The following is a 20,607-nucleotide window of genomic DNA, read 5'->3' on the forward strand; positions in this document are numbered from 1 at the left end:
ATTAACTACAAAAAACCCTTTCTCCCAACAGAAAGGAAAGCTTTTATAGTAAAGTATTGAGTCATCTCCTGGGATCCCAAGATATGCACCTGATATTGAGTATCTGGATAGAAAGGGCAACTCTAATTTTAATCTTAAAGCGCAAAGCTGTCAGTGACTAAGAATCACCAATGTAATTTGAAGGATTCATTTGTTCTTTTATGCTTCTTTGAGGTTCTTCCGGAGGTGCATTTATAGATTTAGAAGGATTAAAGGAAGCCATTCTAGAACAAATCCCTCCAGAGGGCCCCAATTACAAGGTCATGCGAGGAACCTGGTGGAAACTCTGGAAGACTAGGGTCTAAGGGACAAAGGGTCATTCAATTCAGTTGCGCTTCTTCCCTTCACATGGAAGGAAGGAATTAATTTCTGTCCCTTTAAGATAATTGAGAATAAATTAAGAGAACAACTGTTTTTCAAACTGAACGATTAGAAATATTGTTTCTAATGAGCTTCAAAACCAAATTATCTACTCAAGTATTCATAACAGCATTTATTCCTAAAAACTAAAAAAAGTGCAAATAACCTAAACATTTCTCAGCTGATGAACTGACAAAACAATGTCGTACATTCACACAATGGAACACTGTTTAGCCATGAAATAAAGCATTGACACATGCTACAACACGGATGAACCTTGAAAACATTATGCTAAATTAAAGAAGCCACTCACAAAAGACCACATATTGTATGATTCCACTTATGTGACATATCCAGAAAGACAAATCCATAGACACAGAAAGTAAATTAGCAGTGGTGTAGGCTGGGGAAGGATTTTTTGTGAGATGCTGAAATGGCCTAAGATGAGATTATAGTGACGGTTGCACGATTCTGAATACACTGCAAAATCACCAAACTGCAATCTTTAAATGAGTGAATTTTATGGTATGGGAAACATATCTCAATAAAGTTGTAAAAAGAAAAAAAAAGACCTTAACACTAGCTGTTTGGTTGTAGCAAATCAAACGTACAAATGTAAGCTTAATTATACTAAGTAGCGAAGGAAACTGTATCAACATAACTATTAAATAATTATCTAGAAGTTCAAATCCAATTACGCCTCAAAAGAAAACAATTCACGCTTCTATCGAGCAGTTACAAGTTCCAAATACGTAACACTGTCATTAAGCAGATAGCAGAAATGCCTTTTAATCCTTGACAGCTGTGTCCATGAGATCCGTGATCGACTGACTGGAGTTTCACTTTCCAGTGATTTCAGGGGCAGCACATCCTGAGGTAGCTGGAGAAAGTAAGTCTATATATTTAGACAGTAACTGCTTCAGAGGGTTAGCGTAGCTTTTCTGAAGGCTCACCTAAGAGTGTATAGAAAGGCTGTAGTAAGGAAGCTGTCTTTAGAAAATCGTGTTTGGGATTAGTCTAAATTAGGGGGCCGAAGCTGGAAGAGAATAACCAGTGGTCCTTCGAGATTCCCATCTCTATCAATTGAATCCACCTGAAGGGGTACAGCCCAGAAACCTGTATATTTAGACAAGCTCCTCCGGAGGCTGACATGGCAGGTAAGGGATCACAGTCCCGGTCACCACCCCTCAGCTCACCAACAGGAAGGCAATTAAAGTAAGAGGTGCTCCCCTTTACTCGTTAGATCATCTCTTTTCTTTCTTTTCTTTTTTAAAAATTTTATTTATTTATTTTTGGCCACGCTGTGTGGCATATGGGATCTTAGTTTCCTGACCAGGGATTGAACCCGCGCCCCCTGCATTGGGAGCGTGGAGTCCTAACCACTGGACCGCCAGGGAAGTCCCCTAGATCATCTCTTGATATTCTTAGTTTCCTACCAGTATATCTTCTTACAGACAAATAAATTAGAAGTGATCATTTTTGACACATTAAAAATCTCTTGAACAGGGACTTCCCTGGTGGTGCAGTGGTTAAGAATCTGCCTGCCAGTGCAGGGGACACGGGTTTGAGCACTGGTCCGGAAGATCCCACATGCCGCGGAGCAACTAAGCCCGTGTGCCACAACTACTGAGCCTGCGCTCTAGAGCCCGCGAGCCACAACTACTGAGCGCATGCACCTAGAGCCTGTGCTGTGCGACAAGAGAAGCCACCGCAAGGAGAAGGCTGTGCACCGCAACGAAGAGTAGCCCCCGCTCGCCGCAACTAGAGAAAGCCCGCACGCGGCGACGAAGACCCAACACAGCCAAAAATCAATCTATCAATCAATCAACAATCAATCAATCTCTTGAACGTTGTGAACATGGGATTAATACATCAGGCATTTTTTATGTCCTGATGGGATAGCAAAGAATTCTTTTAAAATGGGAGATTATCTTTGATAGTCTTTAAAATGTAATCTTCGGTCTTAGTCAAGAGAATAATGGAGTCTTAGGAGCGATATTTAAGTTTAATTTAATACAAACATCACATACTTGTACCTTCTCGGAAATGGTTCCTTCATCTTAACTAAGGAAATGGAAAACTATTATGACTTAAGTGTTCATTCTGTGATTTGTGTGTTTGGACAAGTTTAGGCAGACAGCAAAGGCTCCAGAGGTCCTGCCACCAATCCTACAGCATTGAGAAAACGCTAAAGCCAAGTCAATTCTCCATCTGGCAGTTCCATATGAGCTGCGAAAACAGTCCAGTTAGTCCTTCAACTCCACATCATCTAGATTCCTCGGGGTCTGGAATCTCGGGGTTATTTTGACTTTCCCTGGACAGCCGCCCAGGACTCACGAGCTCTTCCTCCGGCCCCTTCAGTTAGCCTGGGCAACTCTGCTCTCGGAACCGTGGAAGTTCAACATCGTCGTCACCAGCTCCGGGAGGTCAAAATCGTGCTTCCACCCCCAGTCCTTCCGGGCGTTGCTATCATCAAAGTTCATTGGCCAACTATCGGCTAGGACAAGATATGGAAGAGGAGCTTAAGTTATTCAGGCTCTAGATTTGCAAAAAGGTCTAGAACATTTTAAATAAAGGATTATCATCCACGAAAGAAACGTCCTATTTGAAATCCCCCCTTGAGCAGAGCAGAGCAGCTATTACGGGCACACACACAGTCCCCTTCTTAGATTAGAAGTCTGTCACCTCGGAGGAAAGTCTCATGCAGACCTGTAAGGTGGGGCTGCTGTGCTCAGATGGCACTCACACAGGGGCACAGTCACAGCCTTTGAGAACCCAGGGCTGCTCTCCTACTACACCTGCTGGTTTTACGTTTAAACTGGCAAATGGTGAAGGGAGAACAAGCTGTTTATTTGGACGATTCTAGTTCACCCACTTTAGACATCATTTCCCAAAACCGCAGCATCTGCTGGCTCTGGTGCAACAGCAGCTCCTTCTCCAGAAGGTGTCGGGCCCCTTGGGAAGGTGCTGAGCTCTCCTTATCTTCCTCCGTTTATGTTCTCAAGGACTCGTGGGGCGGACTGAGGCTTAATTTTGGCTTTGAGGGGTTCTGCAATGGTGTACCAACCTATGGCCTGTCGGACGGGATCCACGTTGTAGGTGATCTGGAATTCTGGAACGTGCTTGAGAATCTCCTGGGCCAGCTCCGCAGGGGTGAAGCTCATGGCATTGACATTGTAAGTCCTCATGGAGAGGGACTCTGCTGGGGCCTCCATGACCTCCAGGGTGGCCCGGAGGCAGTCATCAATATACATCATCGGGAGTCTCGTGCTGGGTTTCAGGTTGCACTCAAATCTGCCATTCTTGACGGCGTCATGGAAAATCTGGACGGCGTAGTCTGAAAGAGAATCTGGTCTGTGGGTCTTCTCATAACAAAATGGTGAGTGAACCTCTTGCATTAAGGCAGTGGTTCTCAGACGTCTTAGTCTCAGGACCCCTTTATGTGCTTAAAAATCACTGAGGATCCCCAAAGAGGTTTTATGAAGGTGAGCTGTAGCAACAGCTACTATATCACAAATCAACCGAGAATTAAAAAAAAATTTCTGCATTTTAAAATGACAATAATAAACCCACACATTCACATGTATAATATTTTATGTGAAAAAGAACGTATTTTCCAAACAAGAGAAAATTTAGTGAGAAGAACAGCGAGTTTTACATTTTGAAAACCTCTCTACTGTCTTAACGGGCGACAGCGGGAATCTCTGCTTCTGTGTTCAGTCCACTGCACTACACACATCATGTAGCCTCTGAAAAACTCCACGGTGTCCTTGTAAAGGAGAGTGAAAAGGGCAAATAACATCTTAGTACTGATAGGAAAATTGTTTTGACCTCCTGGACCCCTTGAAAGGGTCTCAAGGATTCCCAGGGGTTCCTAGTGCACACTTGGAGATGCACCACATTAAGGCAAAATTTTTTAAAGTAACCAAAACCAAAGGCACTTTTAAAATCCCTCAAATTTTAATTGAAGATATTCAAAGAAATGGGAAGATATCCCATGCTCTTGGACTGGAAGAATTAGTATTGTTAAAATGGACATACTACCCAAAGCTCTCTACAGATTTACTGCGATCCCTATCAAATTACCCATGACACTTTTCACAGAACTAGAAGAAATAATCCTAAAAGTTATATGGAGCCACGAGAGACTCAGAATTGCCAAAGCGACCCCGAGGAAAAAGAACGAAGCTGGAGGCACGACCCTCTCGGACTTCAGACAATACTACAAATCTACAGTAAAAAACCCCTTGGATTTTGTCAAGTATCTTTTACACTGTATCTCAAAAGCCCTCATACGGGAGGGATCTCTAATGTGGGAGTTACTGAATATAACACATGCTCAAGTCCAAAATGATAACAACAACAGTGTGGAAACGGTAGGGAGGGTCCTCAAAAAACTAAAAATAGAACCACCATATGACCTGGGTACATATTCGAAGAAAACGAAAACACCAATTCGAAAAGATACACGCAGCCCAATGTCCCTTGCAGCACTATTTACAATAGCCAAGACATGGAAGCAACCTAAGTGTCCATCGACAGATGAATGGATAAAGAAGATGTGGCACGACGTGTATATATATATACACACACACACACACACACACACACACACACACACAATGAAATACTACTCACTCATAAAAAAGAATGAAAATTTGCCATATGCAACAACATGGATGAACTTGGAAGGTATTTTGCTTAGTGAAATAAGTCAGAGGAAAACAAATAAATGACATCACTTATATGTGGGATCTAAAAAATAAACAGACTAGTGAATACAACAGAAAAGAAACAGACTCCCAGACATAGAGAACAGACTAGTGGTTACCAGTAGGGAGAGGGAAGTGGGGAGGGGCAAGATAGGGGTAGCGGATTAAGAGGTACAAACTACTATGCAGAAACCAAATAAGCTACAAGGATACATTGTACAGACAAGGGAATCTAGCCAATATTTTATAACTATAAATGGAATACAACCTTTAAAAACCGTGAATCACTATGTTGTACACCTGAAACGTATACAATATCGTAAATTCACTATTCCTCAGTAAAAGAAAAAAGAAAAAAATGAAGTTAAGCAGGCCTGGTGCTCCAGTCACCAATGAATAATACAGGCTCCTAAACAGACAAGTAACCGACGGCACTAGAGATGAGCAGTGACCCACTCTCATTTGGGGGCAAGCTTTTCTGAAATAAACGCTAAGACAATTCGGATAAACAGCAATAGGCACAATGACAAGAGCGGCGGGAGCAACGCTTATGTTCTTTCTGAAGATGCAGAGTCCATTTTAATAGAACTCTCTGTACGAAGAAACAAAGGTAGATTCAAAGAAAGAGGCTTTTCTTTTCTGGCCGCACCACGCGGCTTGTGGGATCTTAGTTCCCCGACCAGGGATTGAACCCAGGCCCACAGCAGCGAAAGTGCCGAGCCCTAACCACTGGACCGCCGGGGAATTCCCAAGAGGTGATTTCTCATTTGGTGTCTTCCTACATTGTGGGTAACAAACTCGAATGTCAGTTTGACTCCGGCACCGTGGGTGGCCAATCCCACTGGACTTACAGCATCGGCATGAGTTTAAGTTTAAGTCAGTAGGGTTCAATGAGCTTCTCAGATGCACTTCCCAGAAAGGATGCAAAAACTCCAGTCAGCATACGACTAAAAAGACAACAGATCCCTCTCCACTCTGCCCGGCCATTAGAAAGCTTATCTTATGTAAAAACAGAAATCGAAAATAACACTTACCAGTCGTTCCTCCTCCAGGCTGGGAGTCAGCAGAAATGATTCCAGGATATCTCAGGCATCGGAAATCTAACCCATACCGGTAATAATAATACTACAAAAAAGAGAAAACTTACTTTAAAAAGAATCTTTTAAATCAGGCAGAGCAATGCAAAGAAATAACAGCCTTCTCCTGAAACTTCATCCCATACAGTCATATTAAAATCCTCGTAGAACTTCCCTGGGGGTCCAGTGGTTAAGACTCTGTGCTCCCAATGCAGGGGGCACAGGTTCAATCCCTGGTCAGGGAACTAGATCCCACGTGCTGCCACCAAAAAAAAAAAAAGATGTTGCGATGAAGATCCCGCGCAGCCAAATAAATATTTTTTAAGTGAAAAAAATAAATAAATAAAAATAAATCCTCCTCAAGGAAATGAAGGCTCTAGAATTGCTAACAGTCACTCATTTTTCTTTAACAAATAACCCTGAAGTTTTTATCTTCAAAGAATCGTCATTCTGCTGATAACATCACTAGATAACACTGTAAATAACAGATCAGCCGAGAGTAAGGATTTCCAGCCTTTCTTTGGAAGGGAGACCCTGCACACAGTCCTGAAAAAATCTCCACAAGTCTGTCCTGCGGTGCAGTGCGGGGAAGAGTACAGGGAAAGATGGTGACTGCGATATATTAGATGAAGGATCAGAAACCGGCTAAAATGTGCTATAGAGTTATAAAGACAAAGCGTATTAATAAAAAAAAACCAAAAAGATGTCTGAGGTTATTTTAAAATTACCTCTGATAACTACCAATATTGGGAACCTGAAAGAACAGTGCAGTACAAATAAGATGGGCAGCAAACCAAAGACGGGGTGCCGTTCGAGGGGCGTGTACGAAGTGTTGTGTTAGCACAGGACTGGGGATTCCTCTGGAGCTGTCGGTGCTGACCACTTGGCAAACACACTCAGTCCCCGAGCATTTCTGGGGGCAGAGATTAAGGGAGGGAGAGAGTCCCCTCCAAGGATGAACCAGCAGGTGTTTGAGGCAGAAACAGAAAAGGAAACACTGCGTCATCTTGCCAAGTGATGCTTACCTCGCCCATGAGCTCCGCGTGGACCTTGGACACCCCGTAGATAGTCCTGGGTCTCTGGATACAGAGATCGGGGGTTGGGTTCCGCGGAGAAGTAGGTCCAAACGCCCCGATGGTGCTTGGCACAAACAATCGCAGACCGTGCTCCTCGGCAACGTCCAGGACATTGTGCAGTCCTGAAACAAGCAGATGTCGTAAACTGGGAAACCTCTTCCCAAAGAACTGGGAAATCTGGCAGACGGGTCATCTGGGGCAAGATCCAGAGACTCACCAGTGATGTTCACAGCTCTGGCCAGGGACACGTTTGCTTCTCCCACTGCACTGAGCAGAGCGCTGTAATGAAACAGCCAGGTGACACGGTTGTTCACCACGATCTCCCGCAGATTCTTGTAATCCAGGATGTCGGAATAAATAAACGGGCCTGCAAGGAGCAGTGAAACCAGGAAGTAAAAGAGTTCCGGGCTTGAAAAGCTCAACAGATCTTTTCCCCTCCCCCGCTGACTTTGAATTCCACTGGTACCGACTTGATAACAACAACTTGGACACTCCCCAGCACTTTCCTTACGGAGAATAACAAATCCCAGCCACCCCACGGCTAACAGCAGCTAATGCTTATACAGGACATACACCTGCTGGGTGCTGTTCTAAGGGCTTTCTGTATGTTTAACTCTCACAGCCTTCGAGGCGGATATTTTGTTGATGAGGAAACTGGGGCATAGAGAGGTTAAGTAGCTTGCTAGTATCAAACAGAATAAAATTAAGAACTGGAGTAATGACCAGGCAACTGGCTTGAGTTGCCAAACCTATAGGCACACAGAGATTTCACCCTGCTTAAAAGTTGCATAGCGCTTCCCTGGTGGCGCAGTGGTTGAGAATCTGCCTGCCAATGCAGGGGATAGATTCGAGCCCTGGTCTGGGAAGGTCCCACATGCCGCGGAGCACTAAGGCCGTGAGCCACAACTACTGAGCCTGTGCGTCTGGAGCCTGTGCTCCCCAACGAGAGGCTGTGACAGTGAGAGGCCCGCGCACCACAATGAAGAGTGGCCCCCACTTGCCACAACTAGAGAAAGCCCTCGCACAGAAACAAAGGACCCAACACAGCAAAAATAAATAAATAGTGTTCCCTTTTAAAAAAAAAAAAAAGTTGCATAGTTTAGGACTTCCCTGGTGGTCCAGTGGTTAAGACTCTGCGCTTCCAGTGCAGGGGGCACGGGTTCAATCCCTGGTTGGGGAAGAGCCGCATGCCGCGTGGTGCAGCAAAAAAAAAAAAAAAAAAAGTTGCATATTTTAAAGGAATAGAGAAATGGGTTTACAAAAACAAAAAACCCACCATGGTATAAAAGAACTATAAATTAAGAGTTCACCACACCTGGTTAGGCTAGAGGCAGAGCCGATTTTTTGTGCCAATTTCCCCCACTTTCAGCAAATTACTGCTCTTCCCCATGGTAAACAGCAAAAGGCTGACACAGAACCAGGAAGGACTGGAATTATAAAAACATCTTTGAGGTGTAGACAACCTGACTAGAGGAGTCTGGGGTCTGTGTGTGTGCACAGTAGTTTAAGAACAAGTTCACATTGAAATACGAGGATTAATTTCTCCAAAATTTAAAGTTCCTTTTCCTCATTTCAGAACTTGATTTTTGTCTGCTTTCTCTCTGAGCTAAGTTCACTAAAAACTCTGAAAGACAGGAATCAGTTTTATTCCACAGATACTGCTCCAAATAATATCCAAAGATACTATTCCACAACTTCATGTCAAGATCTGAAGAACTCTCCTGTCCTTGGATCCCTGAACAAGCAGTAGCTGTACCGTAGGCTTTTTACAGAACTAATGAGGACAAAACCATGAAACATTTTTAAGTGGCACAGGTGTGTCTCAAATACTCCTCTTTCTTTAATTCACAAGCCTGGTTATGAGCGGTGACACTGATTCTGGGAGCTGCCTCTCTACCTGCTCTGTGAGCCTCTTACCACTAAGGAAGACGTGCTCAGGGGGCTTCCGAATGTCAGACAGAATCACGTTGTCCTTCCCAAATCGTTTCCTAAAGGGAAAATCAAACACACGAGTTGGTACACGGAGGACATAACAGGTCCTATGAAAACAGTCTTTCCAACAGGAACTGTCATGTCCCGTCAGCCTCCAAATCCCTCCTCTTCACACCTTTCTTCCCTCTTGTCCTCAACTCACAGCCCTGCAGTTGCAGCCACACTCAGGGCTGCACCTCCTGCTTCTACCTCAGCCCATTATCATCCCGGTATCTGTCACCAATTTCTTCCCAGTGCCCCTGAGTTTTTCCCTTTGCCTCCCCGTTCTTCTCTCCTCTTATCCTTTTATCCCACTCTCCAAATCCCACACTGTTCCTTTTAGTTTCTACACATACAATACTTCCCTCTGCCCCCAAACATCTGAAAACCAAGTGATTTACTGGGAGGCAGGTCTTACTTTGCCTAACCTAGGAAAGGCAGAGGGCGAAGGACCAGCTTGGGGGCTGCTGAGTCGAGGACCTGAAACAATGTCTGTGATGTGAAGAGGCACAATGAAATGCATTCCAAACGGTCATTTACATACGATATCTTAACGTACGCAAGAGGGGAGAGAAGCAAGAGGGGAGAGAAAAGATTCAATGGTTACATGGGGCCAAAGACAAGCCCTGAAAAGCTCAGAATTTAAATCGAAACTTTGCGAGCTCTTACCTCAAAAAGCTAGCAAGCCCCACTCCAAGCTGGCCAAGACCCCCTGGATAAAGAAGAAAAAAGTGAATCTTTAATCTAAATCTAACCAATTCAATTATTCCCAGTATGTAATAATAGAAGAAAACTCTACTGGCACTCTTAGCTAACTAGATAAAGCCCCAGGTTGGCCTGATAGAACGGAATTACCTCCTCGGAGCTATGACAGAGATCGGGTACCGGTAAGATTAGTTCCAGAGACGAAAGTGCTCTCCAGCACAGAGTGGCTGAGGGGAAGCCAGGGTACAGGTAAGAAGAGCAGGGCCTTCCTGACCTCCTGGTCAGGAAATCACTACGAGCTTCGCCTTTGTTATTTGATGGGCTGTGAAAATTATCTGCTACGGGTACCAGAACACTCAAAGCTAGATATAATAGTTTGATATCAACCTCTGCTGAGATTATGCAGAGCACCCTCCTTCCATTAGACCTGGAGAGGAACAGGAAGGGAGAAAGAAAGAAGGGACAAACCAAGAAGTCACCTGAAAAAAGGGGCAGAAATCTGGATGGGCAAGGAGCTGCTCAGAACATTAAAGATGAGTATTACAGCATCTTAATTTGGACGCTTACAAATGCCATTGATGGAAATGGGAGAGCTAGGGGTCTGGGAACACATTCAGGGGAATACAACCCTAGATTCCATTTGGGAGAAAGTAAGAGGCAGGAAGATATGGACAGTGGGATTTCCTGTAAGCGTGTGTTAACATGGGACTGAAACCAGCCCACTGACGGTAACACTGGGCCCTGGAAGATGCTTTGTTGGTGCAGGGAGGAGGGAATCAAACAACACACAGAGAAGAAGCTGGGAGAGCCAGGGGGGAAGTGCAGAGGGAACTGGCCTCACCTGAAACCCAGTTACGGCAGGAGAGGAAGAGGAGGTGCCAGTGAAAGAAACACACACACACTGAGGAATGTAAGAAGGATAAGGACGTGAGGCCAAGGGATGAAACTCCGGCAAACAGAGGACAATAAAACACGTCAGTCAAATCAGAGGGGGGCTTGAGTCAGCTGGAAGGACTTGCGGACAGATGGTCAAGTTTGCAGTGAGCAGATACAGAACCAGGTGTTGGGTGGCTACGAGGGGAGAGGGGTCAGCGGGCCAGTCCGTGGACAGTAAGCCGCAAGTGTCACGAGGTGACGGTGAGGCGTTCCTCGGGCCCTGGGCAGGCCCTGGCTATCTCTTCCATACACATGTGCAGGAACTGCCTGGCCTGAGAAGCCTGGCCAAGGAAAGAGGCGCCTGATTCCAGAGGCCACGTTCTACCCACACACCTTGGCTCCCAGGCCCTTCCTCGCAGGAAAGGGGAACTGAGTCGCACAGCAGCTTTTTGGGCCTCTTCAGGTTCCCAGATCCTCCCTTCAGACAATAAAAGATTTGGGCAGGGAAACCAAGCCCTGGCAACAGCGGCAAAATAAGGACAGGGGACTTGTGCTATTTCGGAGGGAGCCAGGAGTGGAAAAGGGAGTTTCTGATTAATAAGTGTTACCTGGCGGCACGTTAGACATTCCAATAACAAATACACCGGCACACAAAGAAAATAACAAAGCCACAAATGTGGAAAAAAGAAAAAAACCCAACCTGTAATTAAGACGCGGGGTTGGTCTGCTTCAGAGAACGAGGTAGAGTGGTAGTTGGCATCCGCTGGAATCTGCTGAGGGGAGGTGCCCAGAAACCGGCTGGGCAGGACAGGAGCCTGGCAGCCACAGGCCGGTCTCTGTAGCATCCGGCTGGCAACCCGCCGCAGCATCCAAACGACCGGCATGATCTCTGCAGACACTGCAACACGAAAGGAGCAGAGTTGAGAAAAGATACATGCACCCCCCACAATGTTCACTGCAGCGCTATTTATACTAGGCAAGACATGGAACCTAAGAGTCCACCAACAGATGAATATGGATAAAGAAGATGTGTGTGTGTGTGTGTGTGTACACACACACACACCGGAATATTACTCAACCATCAAAAAGAATGAAATAATGCCATTTGCAGCAACATGGATGGACCTAGAGATTATCATACTAAGTGAAGTAAGCTAGACAAAGACAAATACCACATATCATTTATAGGTGGAATCTAAAATACGATACTAATCAACATATCTACGAAACAAAACAGACTCACAGATATAGAGAACAGACTTGTATCGATAGTTGCCAAGGGGGGAGGCTGGGTAGGGGAGGGAAGGAATGGGAGTTTGGGATTAGCAGAGGCCAACTATTATATATAGAATGGATAAACAACAAGGTCCTACCGTATAGCACAGGGAACTATATTCACTATCCTGTGACCAATCATAATGGAAAAGAATATGAAAAAGAATATATATATATCTGTATAACTGAGTCACTTTGCTGTATAGCAGAAATTAACACAACACTGTAAATCAACTATATGTCAATAAAATTTAAAAAAACAAACAAAAGAAGCAGAGTTCAGTATGTCACTGCTTAGCCTCCCGACCCCTCAAAACACAAACCCTTTAACCACAACTAACACTAAGATCGCCGGCTCACGAGCAAAGCCACGTTCTGGATTCGAGAATCGAACTAGAGAGACTACTGATTGTGCAGACAGGGAGCCAGTCAAGAGCCCGCCCCGTGAGCCCAGCCCTGTGAAAAGGGGATAAACGTCACTGGTGCAAAGTGCAGGCAAACAAAGACTGGCCGAGATTTAGAACTGGAGCCGCACAGGGCTGACACCAACTGGGATCTAAAGTCACGGCGGAGGTTACTGCGTACAGAGCCGTCCACGCCAGGAACATCATGGATCCCGCAAAGGCCTCAGATCTTCACAACTGTAATCATCGAGGAGCGAACAGGTCCCCGATTAAATAACACAGAGCCCTGTGACTCTCGTGCTAACTCAGATGTTATTGTTAGGATGAACCAGACTAGAAAAGCAGACAGTTAAGGTGAAAAGGCCCCCGGCAATACTGAGTAAGCTGTGACTAATTTCTGTTTCACTGCCAACTCTTTAGGAAGGATCATTTAGAAAAGCCATTTTCTCCTCTGTTCCCAGATCATGTATATTTCATTGCAGTCCAGCTCCCCTTCCTAGTCAGCTTTACCCAGGCCAGCATGTCACAAGAGCAGATCAGAGCTGCTCAGCCCTAACAGCGACCTTCCTGCCCCCAGAGCTCAGGCCTTTGCACTCTGCACACTGCCCGTGGCCTCCACGTCCGTCAGCCATCAGATTTCCAACAGCACTGGCGGATGAGCCTTCAGAGCGACCCCAGTGCCCAACCCCCTCACAAAGAAGTGGCCAGATCTCAACCATCTTCTATTTTGCATCATAAAACAAGAAAAAGTAAACCACACTTGGAGACATTTCCCATTTAGGGTCTGAACTTAGCCCCTCAACCCAGTGCCTTGAGTAGGTAACAGTAATTCTAAGTTAAAACCGCCAGAGGTATCAGAAGCTTTCCTGCAATCCCTAAAATCCAGATTATACAAACAAAAGGGCAATACAATCTGCTGAAACCCTATGCTTGAACACCCTTTTGTGAGCCACAGAGGTCTTGTTCTTTAGGACACTGAAATAAGGCGGGGCAGAGCCCCGATGGCTTCTGTCGGGTCAGGGGCTTGGCCCATCAGATCCGCAGCCTGAGACGCAGCCCCGCCAAGGTCCTGAGGCCCTGCATCCCAGCTAACTTTCCAAACAAGCAGAAGACAACCTTCTGATGGTACATCTCCGGATTGGAAGGGAGGTCGTCATAGGAGAGACCCCAGCTTTTCTTCCATCATCCCTTCAAACCATCTTTGCAGCCACTGCTGACACCCGAGACCAGGTAAGAACTTTGATTCTTAAAGTCACTTATTTCAGCAAGTTCAAGAGGATGGCGAGGAAGCCAAGAAGCAGCCAGATTTACCAGAACATCTGAAACTCAAAGACAATTCTCAGTTCCCAGAAGCAAAGTAGTGATGGCCACAGGTGAAGAAGTTCGGTTTTTTTTTCTTTTTTTTTTCTTTTAAAGGTTGAAGACACTGGAGTCTGGGAAAAGGTAAACCCTGAAGATATGAAACAGGGATGTGAAATACATACGACTCAGTTCATCTTCTCTTTCCCCAGAAGGGGAAAGCATGAAGGAGGCACAAATTCTTAATTGAATATAAAGTATTTTAGTTTAACAATGTGGACAATTCATGCTTGAGTTGGTTCTTATTCCACTACTATTACTAGCTAACATCTGATGTTCACAACAGGCCAGAGGCCTGTGAATGTCTTTCTGAATTACAGCATTTAACCATGGCAAGCACCACCCCTCTCAGGGAACCCAGTTCTTAACCGTCAAGCAGCTCTACTGTCCCTATAATGGGATTGCTTTGATCAACAATGCATGTACATTAAAAACAAACCCAAAAAACCCTCCAACCATCTACCGCATGTAGCTTTTTCAAGTCAAGATTATTATCTTGCCACTGCCAAACTCAATTTGATACTTTTAAGGCAGCAGCTCTCAAATTTTCTGGTCTCTGGACTCTTTTATACTCTTAAAAATTGGGGACTACAGAGAGCTTTCGTTTAAGTGGGGTCTATCTAACAATGTTTGCTGTAGTAGACAGCAAAACTGAGAAACATTTAACCTATGAATAAGTTCATTTAAAACCAATAAACATCTTAAAATAAACATATTTTATGAAAATAACTGTATTTTCCAAAACAAAAAATTTACTGAGTGGCACTGTTTTACATTTACTTGTCTCTTTGATGTTTTCCTTCATAGAAAACAGCTGGATTCTCACATCTGCTTCTAACTCAATCTGTCTGCTGCTTTGATTGAAGTAAATGAAGAAAATCAAGACTCAAAGCAAAGCAGTGGGGAAAGGAAGCCGTATTTTGAAAGCCTTTTCAGATAATTCTGGATACTCATCTTGGATATCCAAAACTCAACACACGCTAGTTTCTTCAAGGTTAGTTGCAACGTAGAATCTGAAGCCATTATCAGTGAACTTTTGTACCTGCTACATTAAAACCCACTGGTATATCTAATGCTTTGAACACATCTTTTTTTTTAAAAGTTTTTTTGATGTGGACCATTTTTAAAGTCTTTATTGAATTTGTTACAATATTCCTTCTGTTTTATGTTTTGGTTTTTTGGCTGCAAGACATGTAGGAATCTTAGCTCCCGGACCAGGGATTGAACCTGCACCCCCTTCACTGGAAGGCAAAGTCATAGCCACTGGTCCGCCAGGGAAGTCCCTTGAACACATCTTTTACTCCTGCATGGTTTTGTAATTTCATACATTGTTTTTTGGAAAATATTGGTTCAGTAAGTTATGCAGAGCTTCCAACTGTTAACACACTTCACTGTACAATACCCAAAAGTTATACTGGTTGCTATCACTGATCTCATCAGAAAATTCCTAAGTATTGGGAAGCTGTCAAATTCACGGTAGTGGATACAACTTAACTTGCAACAAATACCTTGGCAAGCTCGCTTGGTTCATTTTTTAGAAAATGTATGCCGATTATCCAGGTATGAATAACCATCGTTTGTCAGTCATTCTTTCAAGCAAAAATGGTTCTCTATGAAAAACAGGGACCAGTTCAGCTCACAATTCAATCACACAAAACGCTTTCTCTCAAGACAACCATCATATTTCAATATGGAACAAGTACATCCACTTACCACATGACACGTTAAAAAGATGTCTCTAGGGTCAAGATTTAATAAAATCAGTCATTTCTACTGCTTCATAAAGGGCATTCTTAAGTAAAGCTTTCCATTTTTTAATTGTATTTTTCACTGAAAGTACATGGCAGTGAAGAATACCATGACTTCTAGTACCACGTAGTGCCACTGCCTTGATTCCTGCAAAGGCACCAGTACTTTTAGCAGGTGTGACTTGTGCACCATCAGTGCAAATTCAACACAGTTGTTCCGGAATAAACCATGAATTTCAAAAAAAGTTATTCCACACTGAATACTTTGGCACTATTTGTGTTTTCTGTCAAACGTTCACCAAAAAGATATTCTTTGATAATTGCTTTGGCGCTGATACCAGATAAATACAAACAAAATGGTAAGTGCAGCCATGACTACAAATTCTTCCATTTGTAAGGAAAAAATACCCTTCTCTGTCAAGATACCAAACTAGTCTTCATGTTTGCAGCTAAATCTTTAATTTGACAAGTTACTGTATTATTAGAAAGTGGCCGTGCTATTATTTCTTTCAATGCTTTTTCATCCAAACAAGGTTTTATTGTGTGTTTCTCCAGCCACTGCAATTTGATAACCTATCTTAATAGCCTTTTCTTTTCTAGTTTGGAAAGCTGTACCAAATAATTTTTGGCTTTTAAAGAGCTCATCATATCTACATTTAATTCATTTGTTTTATTTTTCTTTAGATGATGAATGGTTGGTCTAAGAATAATGCTATTGTGACCAAAATACTATTCAAAAAAGTTCTGTGGCATTAGACACATAAGGTAAACTTCTGACATCTGTAAAACTTGACGAAAGCCTTCATATTTTCATGTATTATTTAGTTCTGCACATTTATTTGGAGTAAATTCCTCTTTTCATGAGTCAGAGAACTCCGTTATGTCGTTGTTTCATTTTTTTTCAGCATTTATACACATGGTACAGCTTTGAGTTGAAAAAAATCGAGTCCTCTAATATCCCCCTTTTTAAACCATTGATCTATCCTTAAATATAAAAAATATATAAATGAATATCCTTTTATGTTAGAATAAAATATTAAGTTCAAAAGAATTTTTATACCATTTAAAATTTTAGAAAAGTTTTAAAATCAAGACTATAAACTTTTTGTTCTTTTTCCATATACCCACAAGACTCAATTTAGGGATTTCAAAGTAATGACTTATTAAAAGAAAACAGGCCCCAGAGATGATAGCAGCTATAACTGCAGGTAGCTAGTAAGAATGCAAAGAAGTACTAAGAACAAACAGAGTTCATCTCTGAAAATGCACATATTTATACTCTAAGCCTATTATCCTTAGAAGATTCTAGAAACACAAGAGTACACAAGCACACATCTCATTAGCCACCAGAGGAAAAGCTCATCACAAGCCATTTGGCCTCTAGAAAACTCCACCATACACCTGAGAGAGAAAGAATGAAAAAGGCAGACAGTCTCTTAGTATTTTTTTTTAAATAGCCTTGACCTCATGGACCCTACAGAGGTCTCAAGGAACCCCAGGGCTCCCCAGATCACACTTGAGAACAGCTGTTCTAAAGTAAAACTTGCTTTGCCAAGCTAGTTATTAAACTTATACAGGGGAACCGTCAAAGATGACTGAAGATCAGATGAGAGTCCATAGACCTTCTCCCCTAAGCACCTTGCTTACTTTAACTCCAAGGGATGAAAAAGAAACTGGCCAACAGACATTCCTCCTTAAATAATGGAGCGTCTCCCCGGCCCAAGCCTCCGTTACATGACTCTTCCCATCTCCCGGCATTTACCCTTTCTGCACTTACCAGAGCAGAACTCTAAGAAAGCAGTGGCGTCAGGAAGACAGTGGGGGTGATAGAGATACAGACTCAGAGCCCAGCTGGCCTTGACTGCTTGGATGTGGGGCGACTTGTGAAGGAATGGAGGAGAATAACACAGCCTTCCAAGTTGTGCTGCTGTGAGCACGGGCTTTCTGGAGGAGCAGGTCAGGTAAGAAGACAAACGAGCTTGGTTTTGGACATGTTGGTTTTAGGTGCCAGGAGCCAGTATGGCTGCCTTTCCCATGGAGCTGTGAGTCCCACTGAGCAGTTCCTAGCAGTGCCCGATGCATGTCAGAACTCAACCACCATGTCAAACAGGTAGGCAGGAAGAAGAAACCAAGAAATAACAGGGGTTTGTCTACATCGCAATAAACAGAATGTCCCCTGTTGTCAGAAAACATGACTTCTGTTTCCTGGGGAACAAAACCTGAATTCAATTGCGATTGCTCTGAAGACAGATACTTCTATTTCAGAAATATTCAAAGAAACTCCAATTTGAAATATTGAAAACCAACGAAATAGGCCCTTTCCCTGAGAATGCGCCATCAGTTTCCCTTAATATTCTTGCTGTCTTGTGTTTTCCCCAGATTTCTAGCTCTAATCATCCTTAGCCACGGAGACAGTAAATAAAGATGTATTAACGTCTCTAGCACATTTAGCCTGAAGCTAAAAGCATCCAGCCTCCAACAGAGGAATGGAGAAAGAAAATGTGGTATATACAGACAATGGCATATTACTCAGACTTGAAATAGGAGATCCCGTCACATGCAGCAACATGGATGAACCTGGAGGACATTATGCTGAGTGAAATGAACTGGTCACAAAAGGCCAAATGTGGGCTTCCCTGGTGGCACCGTGGTTAAGAATCCACCTGCCAGTGCGGGGGACGTGCTTTCGACCCCTGGTCCGGGAAGATCCCACATGCTGCGGAGCAACTAAGCCCGTGCGCCACAACTACTGAGCCTGCGCTCTAGAGCCCGTGCTCCACAACTACTGAGCCCACGTGCCTAGAGCCCGTGCTCTGCAACAAGAGAAGCCACAGCAATGGGAAGCCCGCGCACCGCAACGGAGAGTAGCCCCCGCTCGCCGAAAGCTGCACGCAGCAGCAAAGACCCAATGCAGCCAAAAATAAATAAATTTATATTTAAAAAGGCCAAATACAGTATGATTCCATTCACATGAGTTATACCAGTTATCTAAAGTAATCCCAAAAAATCACAGAAACAGGAAGTAGAAAGGTAGTTGCCAAGGGGTGGGAACAAGGGGGAGGGGATACGAGTATTCAATTAACAGGCATAGCTTCAGTTTTGCAGGATAAAAAAGTTCTAGAGATCCACTGTGAATATACCTGACGGTACTGAACTGTACTCTTAAAAATGGTTAAGATGGTAAATTTTGTGATGTAATTGAAGCCACAACTTAAATTTTTAAAAAAATCCAGCCCCAAGAAATGGTCAGTGCATACATATACTACTGAGGAGCTAGAAGATTCGCCCAGTGGAGATCAACGCCACCCCAGAGACCCATCAAACCCCCGGTCCCGTCCAAACTCCCCAGCCCTTGTCTCACCGAACCCCCTAAATGGTTCTTTTCCCTGTGCTTATAAACCTGCTGAAACCTATTATTCTCCTCCAGCCTTTACCTTTCCTTCCCATCTCAAGGATCTCCAGAGAGTTCCCTGCCTCTCCAAGTGGGGCCTCTTACTCTGCATCCAGTGGAACTGCTTTCACCAAAGGTCAGTCACTGCCCAGTTGACAACTTCCTGGCCCCGGAGAAGTTGTTAATAACGCTTCTAAGGACTAATAACGCTTCTAAGACACATTTGCAAGGCAGTCTCCGCTTTACATCCTCCAGTTCATTAAATCATAAAAGCAAACGTGTCCTCTTCCTAGTAATGACCCAAGGAAAAATCAGGCCCCTCAACTACTGAGCGCTGACGAAGCACCTGCTTTCCTGAACTCTTATTTAAGCCTCAGAGTAACTCTGAAGCTGGGATCTTTTCTCCATTTTGCAGAAGGAATTTTGACCCGCCCAAGGTCGGGCAGATACTAATTACCAAAAGGAGGGGTTGCAAACCAGGTCCGTTGAGTCTCAAACCCTCCTTCCATCACCCCCACTCTTCTCCCTCAAGAGAAGAGATAACCTCAGGTACCTAAGAGAGGACAGAGGAAACATCCTCGTGGTGGCGCAGGGGGCACCTTCCCCGCCGCCCCTCCTCCACTACAGCTCGGCTACTCCTCCTCAGCGCTCCCCAGGAGGAGAGCACCCTCGAGCCGAGGGCGTTCAAGGCCAGACACGGCCCTCCCACGCTCGCCGTGCGAGCCTGCGTACACTACCTCGCCAAACCTCAAGTCTCCCCATCCTTAGAAAAGGGGAAAATGACCGGACCACCACATTAGACTGCTGGGAGGATTTAATAAAAGCAATTTAGAAAAGCACTTAGCAAACTGCTCAGTCAGTGTAGAGACTCCATCAACCAGCTGGTAAAGTCTAGACTTAAGGTGGGGTTGATCCGAAAGCCAGAAAGGGTCGGGGGAAAAAATCCCGGAGCTCTCAGTGTGAGCTACATAGAGGGTTTTAGAGGGAGATCTGGCTTCGCGGAGCGGGCGCCCCCATACTCCCTATTACGCGCGCCGGCCCGGGAAAGGGAACCCAAGAAGACGCGGGGACTTGGGCCGCACGCGGGTCTCCGGCTTCCGCCTCCCAGCATGGCTGGATAAACCGGTTTTATGAGAACAGCCGCTCCCGCCCCTATTCTCTGGCAGGGTGTGCCCTTCAGAAAAGTAGGAAGGGCCGGGAGCCGCACCTGGCGACCCCAGCAGTGCCCCGGCCCTCCCCCGGCCTCCCAGCTCCGCGGCGACTGCTGGGGACCCCCGCTCGCGCTCGGGATCGCTGGGTCTCCAGACCCGCGCGGCGTCACACCGATCGGGCCAGCGGGGGCCATGTGGTCAAGAGGACCTGCACAGTCAGCCTCGGTTCTGAAGAGGCTCAGCCCCCGGGGTCAGCCGCCGGGGAAGCATCCGGCCGCCTCCGCACTGACCTTCCGACGCAGCCGCCCAGAGATGCCGCGCTGCTGCGGCGCCGGAGCTGGAGCTACAGCTGCACGTGGCCAGAAGTCCGGGAGCGCGGAACAGAAACTAGAGCTCAGCGCGCGCGGCGCCTTTATAGTCTCTGCCCGCAATCCCGCCCCCTGGCGCACCAATCCCCTTCTTCG

At 44.8% G+C, this 20,607-nt stretch overlaps 1 protein-coding gene across 1 annotated transcript; it reads right to left on the minus strand.

The window, feature by feature from the left end:
* Positions 1-517: 517 nt before the first annotated feature.
* On the minus strand, positions 518-20,577 carry LOC101284691 (L-threonine 3-dehydrogenase, mitochondrial). The gene is made up of 9 exons (XM_004278697.3): positions 20,434-20,577; positions 11,516-11,713; positions 9,904-9,946; positions 9,181-9,251; positions 7,481-7,630; positions 7,213-7,385; positions 6,146-6,236; positions 3,467-3,736; positions 518-2,896 (listed from the first exon to the last, which is right to left on the minus strand). Exons 2-9 carry the CDS (start codon positions 11,697-11,699, stop codon positions 2,757-2,759), a joined length of 1,122 nt encoding a protein of 373 aa, XP_004278745.1. The 5' UTR covers positions 11,700-11,713; positions 20,434-20,577; the 3' UTR covers positions 518-2,756.
* Positions 20,578-20,607: the final 30 nt, after the last annotated feature.

This window comes from Orcinus orca, chromosome 6 (genome assembly GCF_937001465.1).
Source record: "Orcinus orca chromosome 6, mOrcOrc1.1, whole genome shotgun sequence".
NCBI classification, from domain to species: Eukaryota; Metazoa; Chordata; class Mammalia; order Artiodactyla; family Delphinidae; genus Orcinus; species Orcinus orca.

What these genes read in the sequence shown, in the direction of transcription:
- LOC101284691 (XM_004278697.3), bottom strand. Translation starts at nt 11,699, where the DNA reads ATGCCGGTCGTTTGGATGCTGCGGCGGGTTGCCAGCCGGATGCTACAG. An exon ending in CAGAGCTGTGAACATCACTG is followed by an intron (nt 7,386 to 7,480) that starts GTGAGTCTCTGG and finishes TGCTTGTTTCAG; the next exon opens with GACTGCACAATGTCCTGGAC. An exon ending in ACGCGGAGCTCATGGGCGAG is followed by an intron (nt 6,237 to 7,212) that starts GTAAGCATCACT and finishes TCTTTTTTGTAG; the next exon opens with TATTATTATTACCGGTATGG.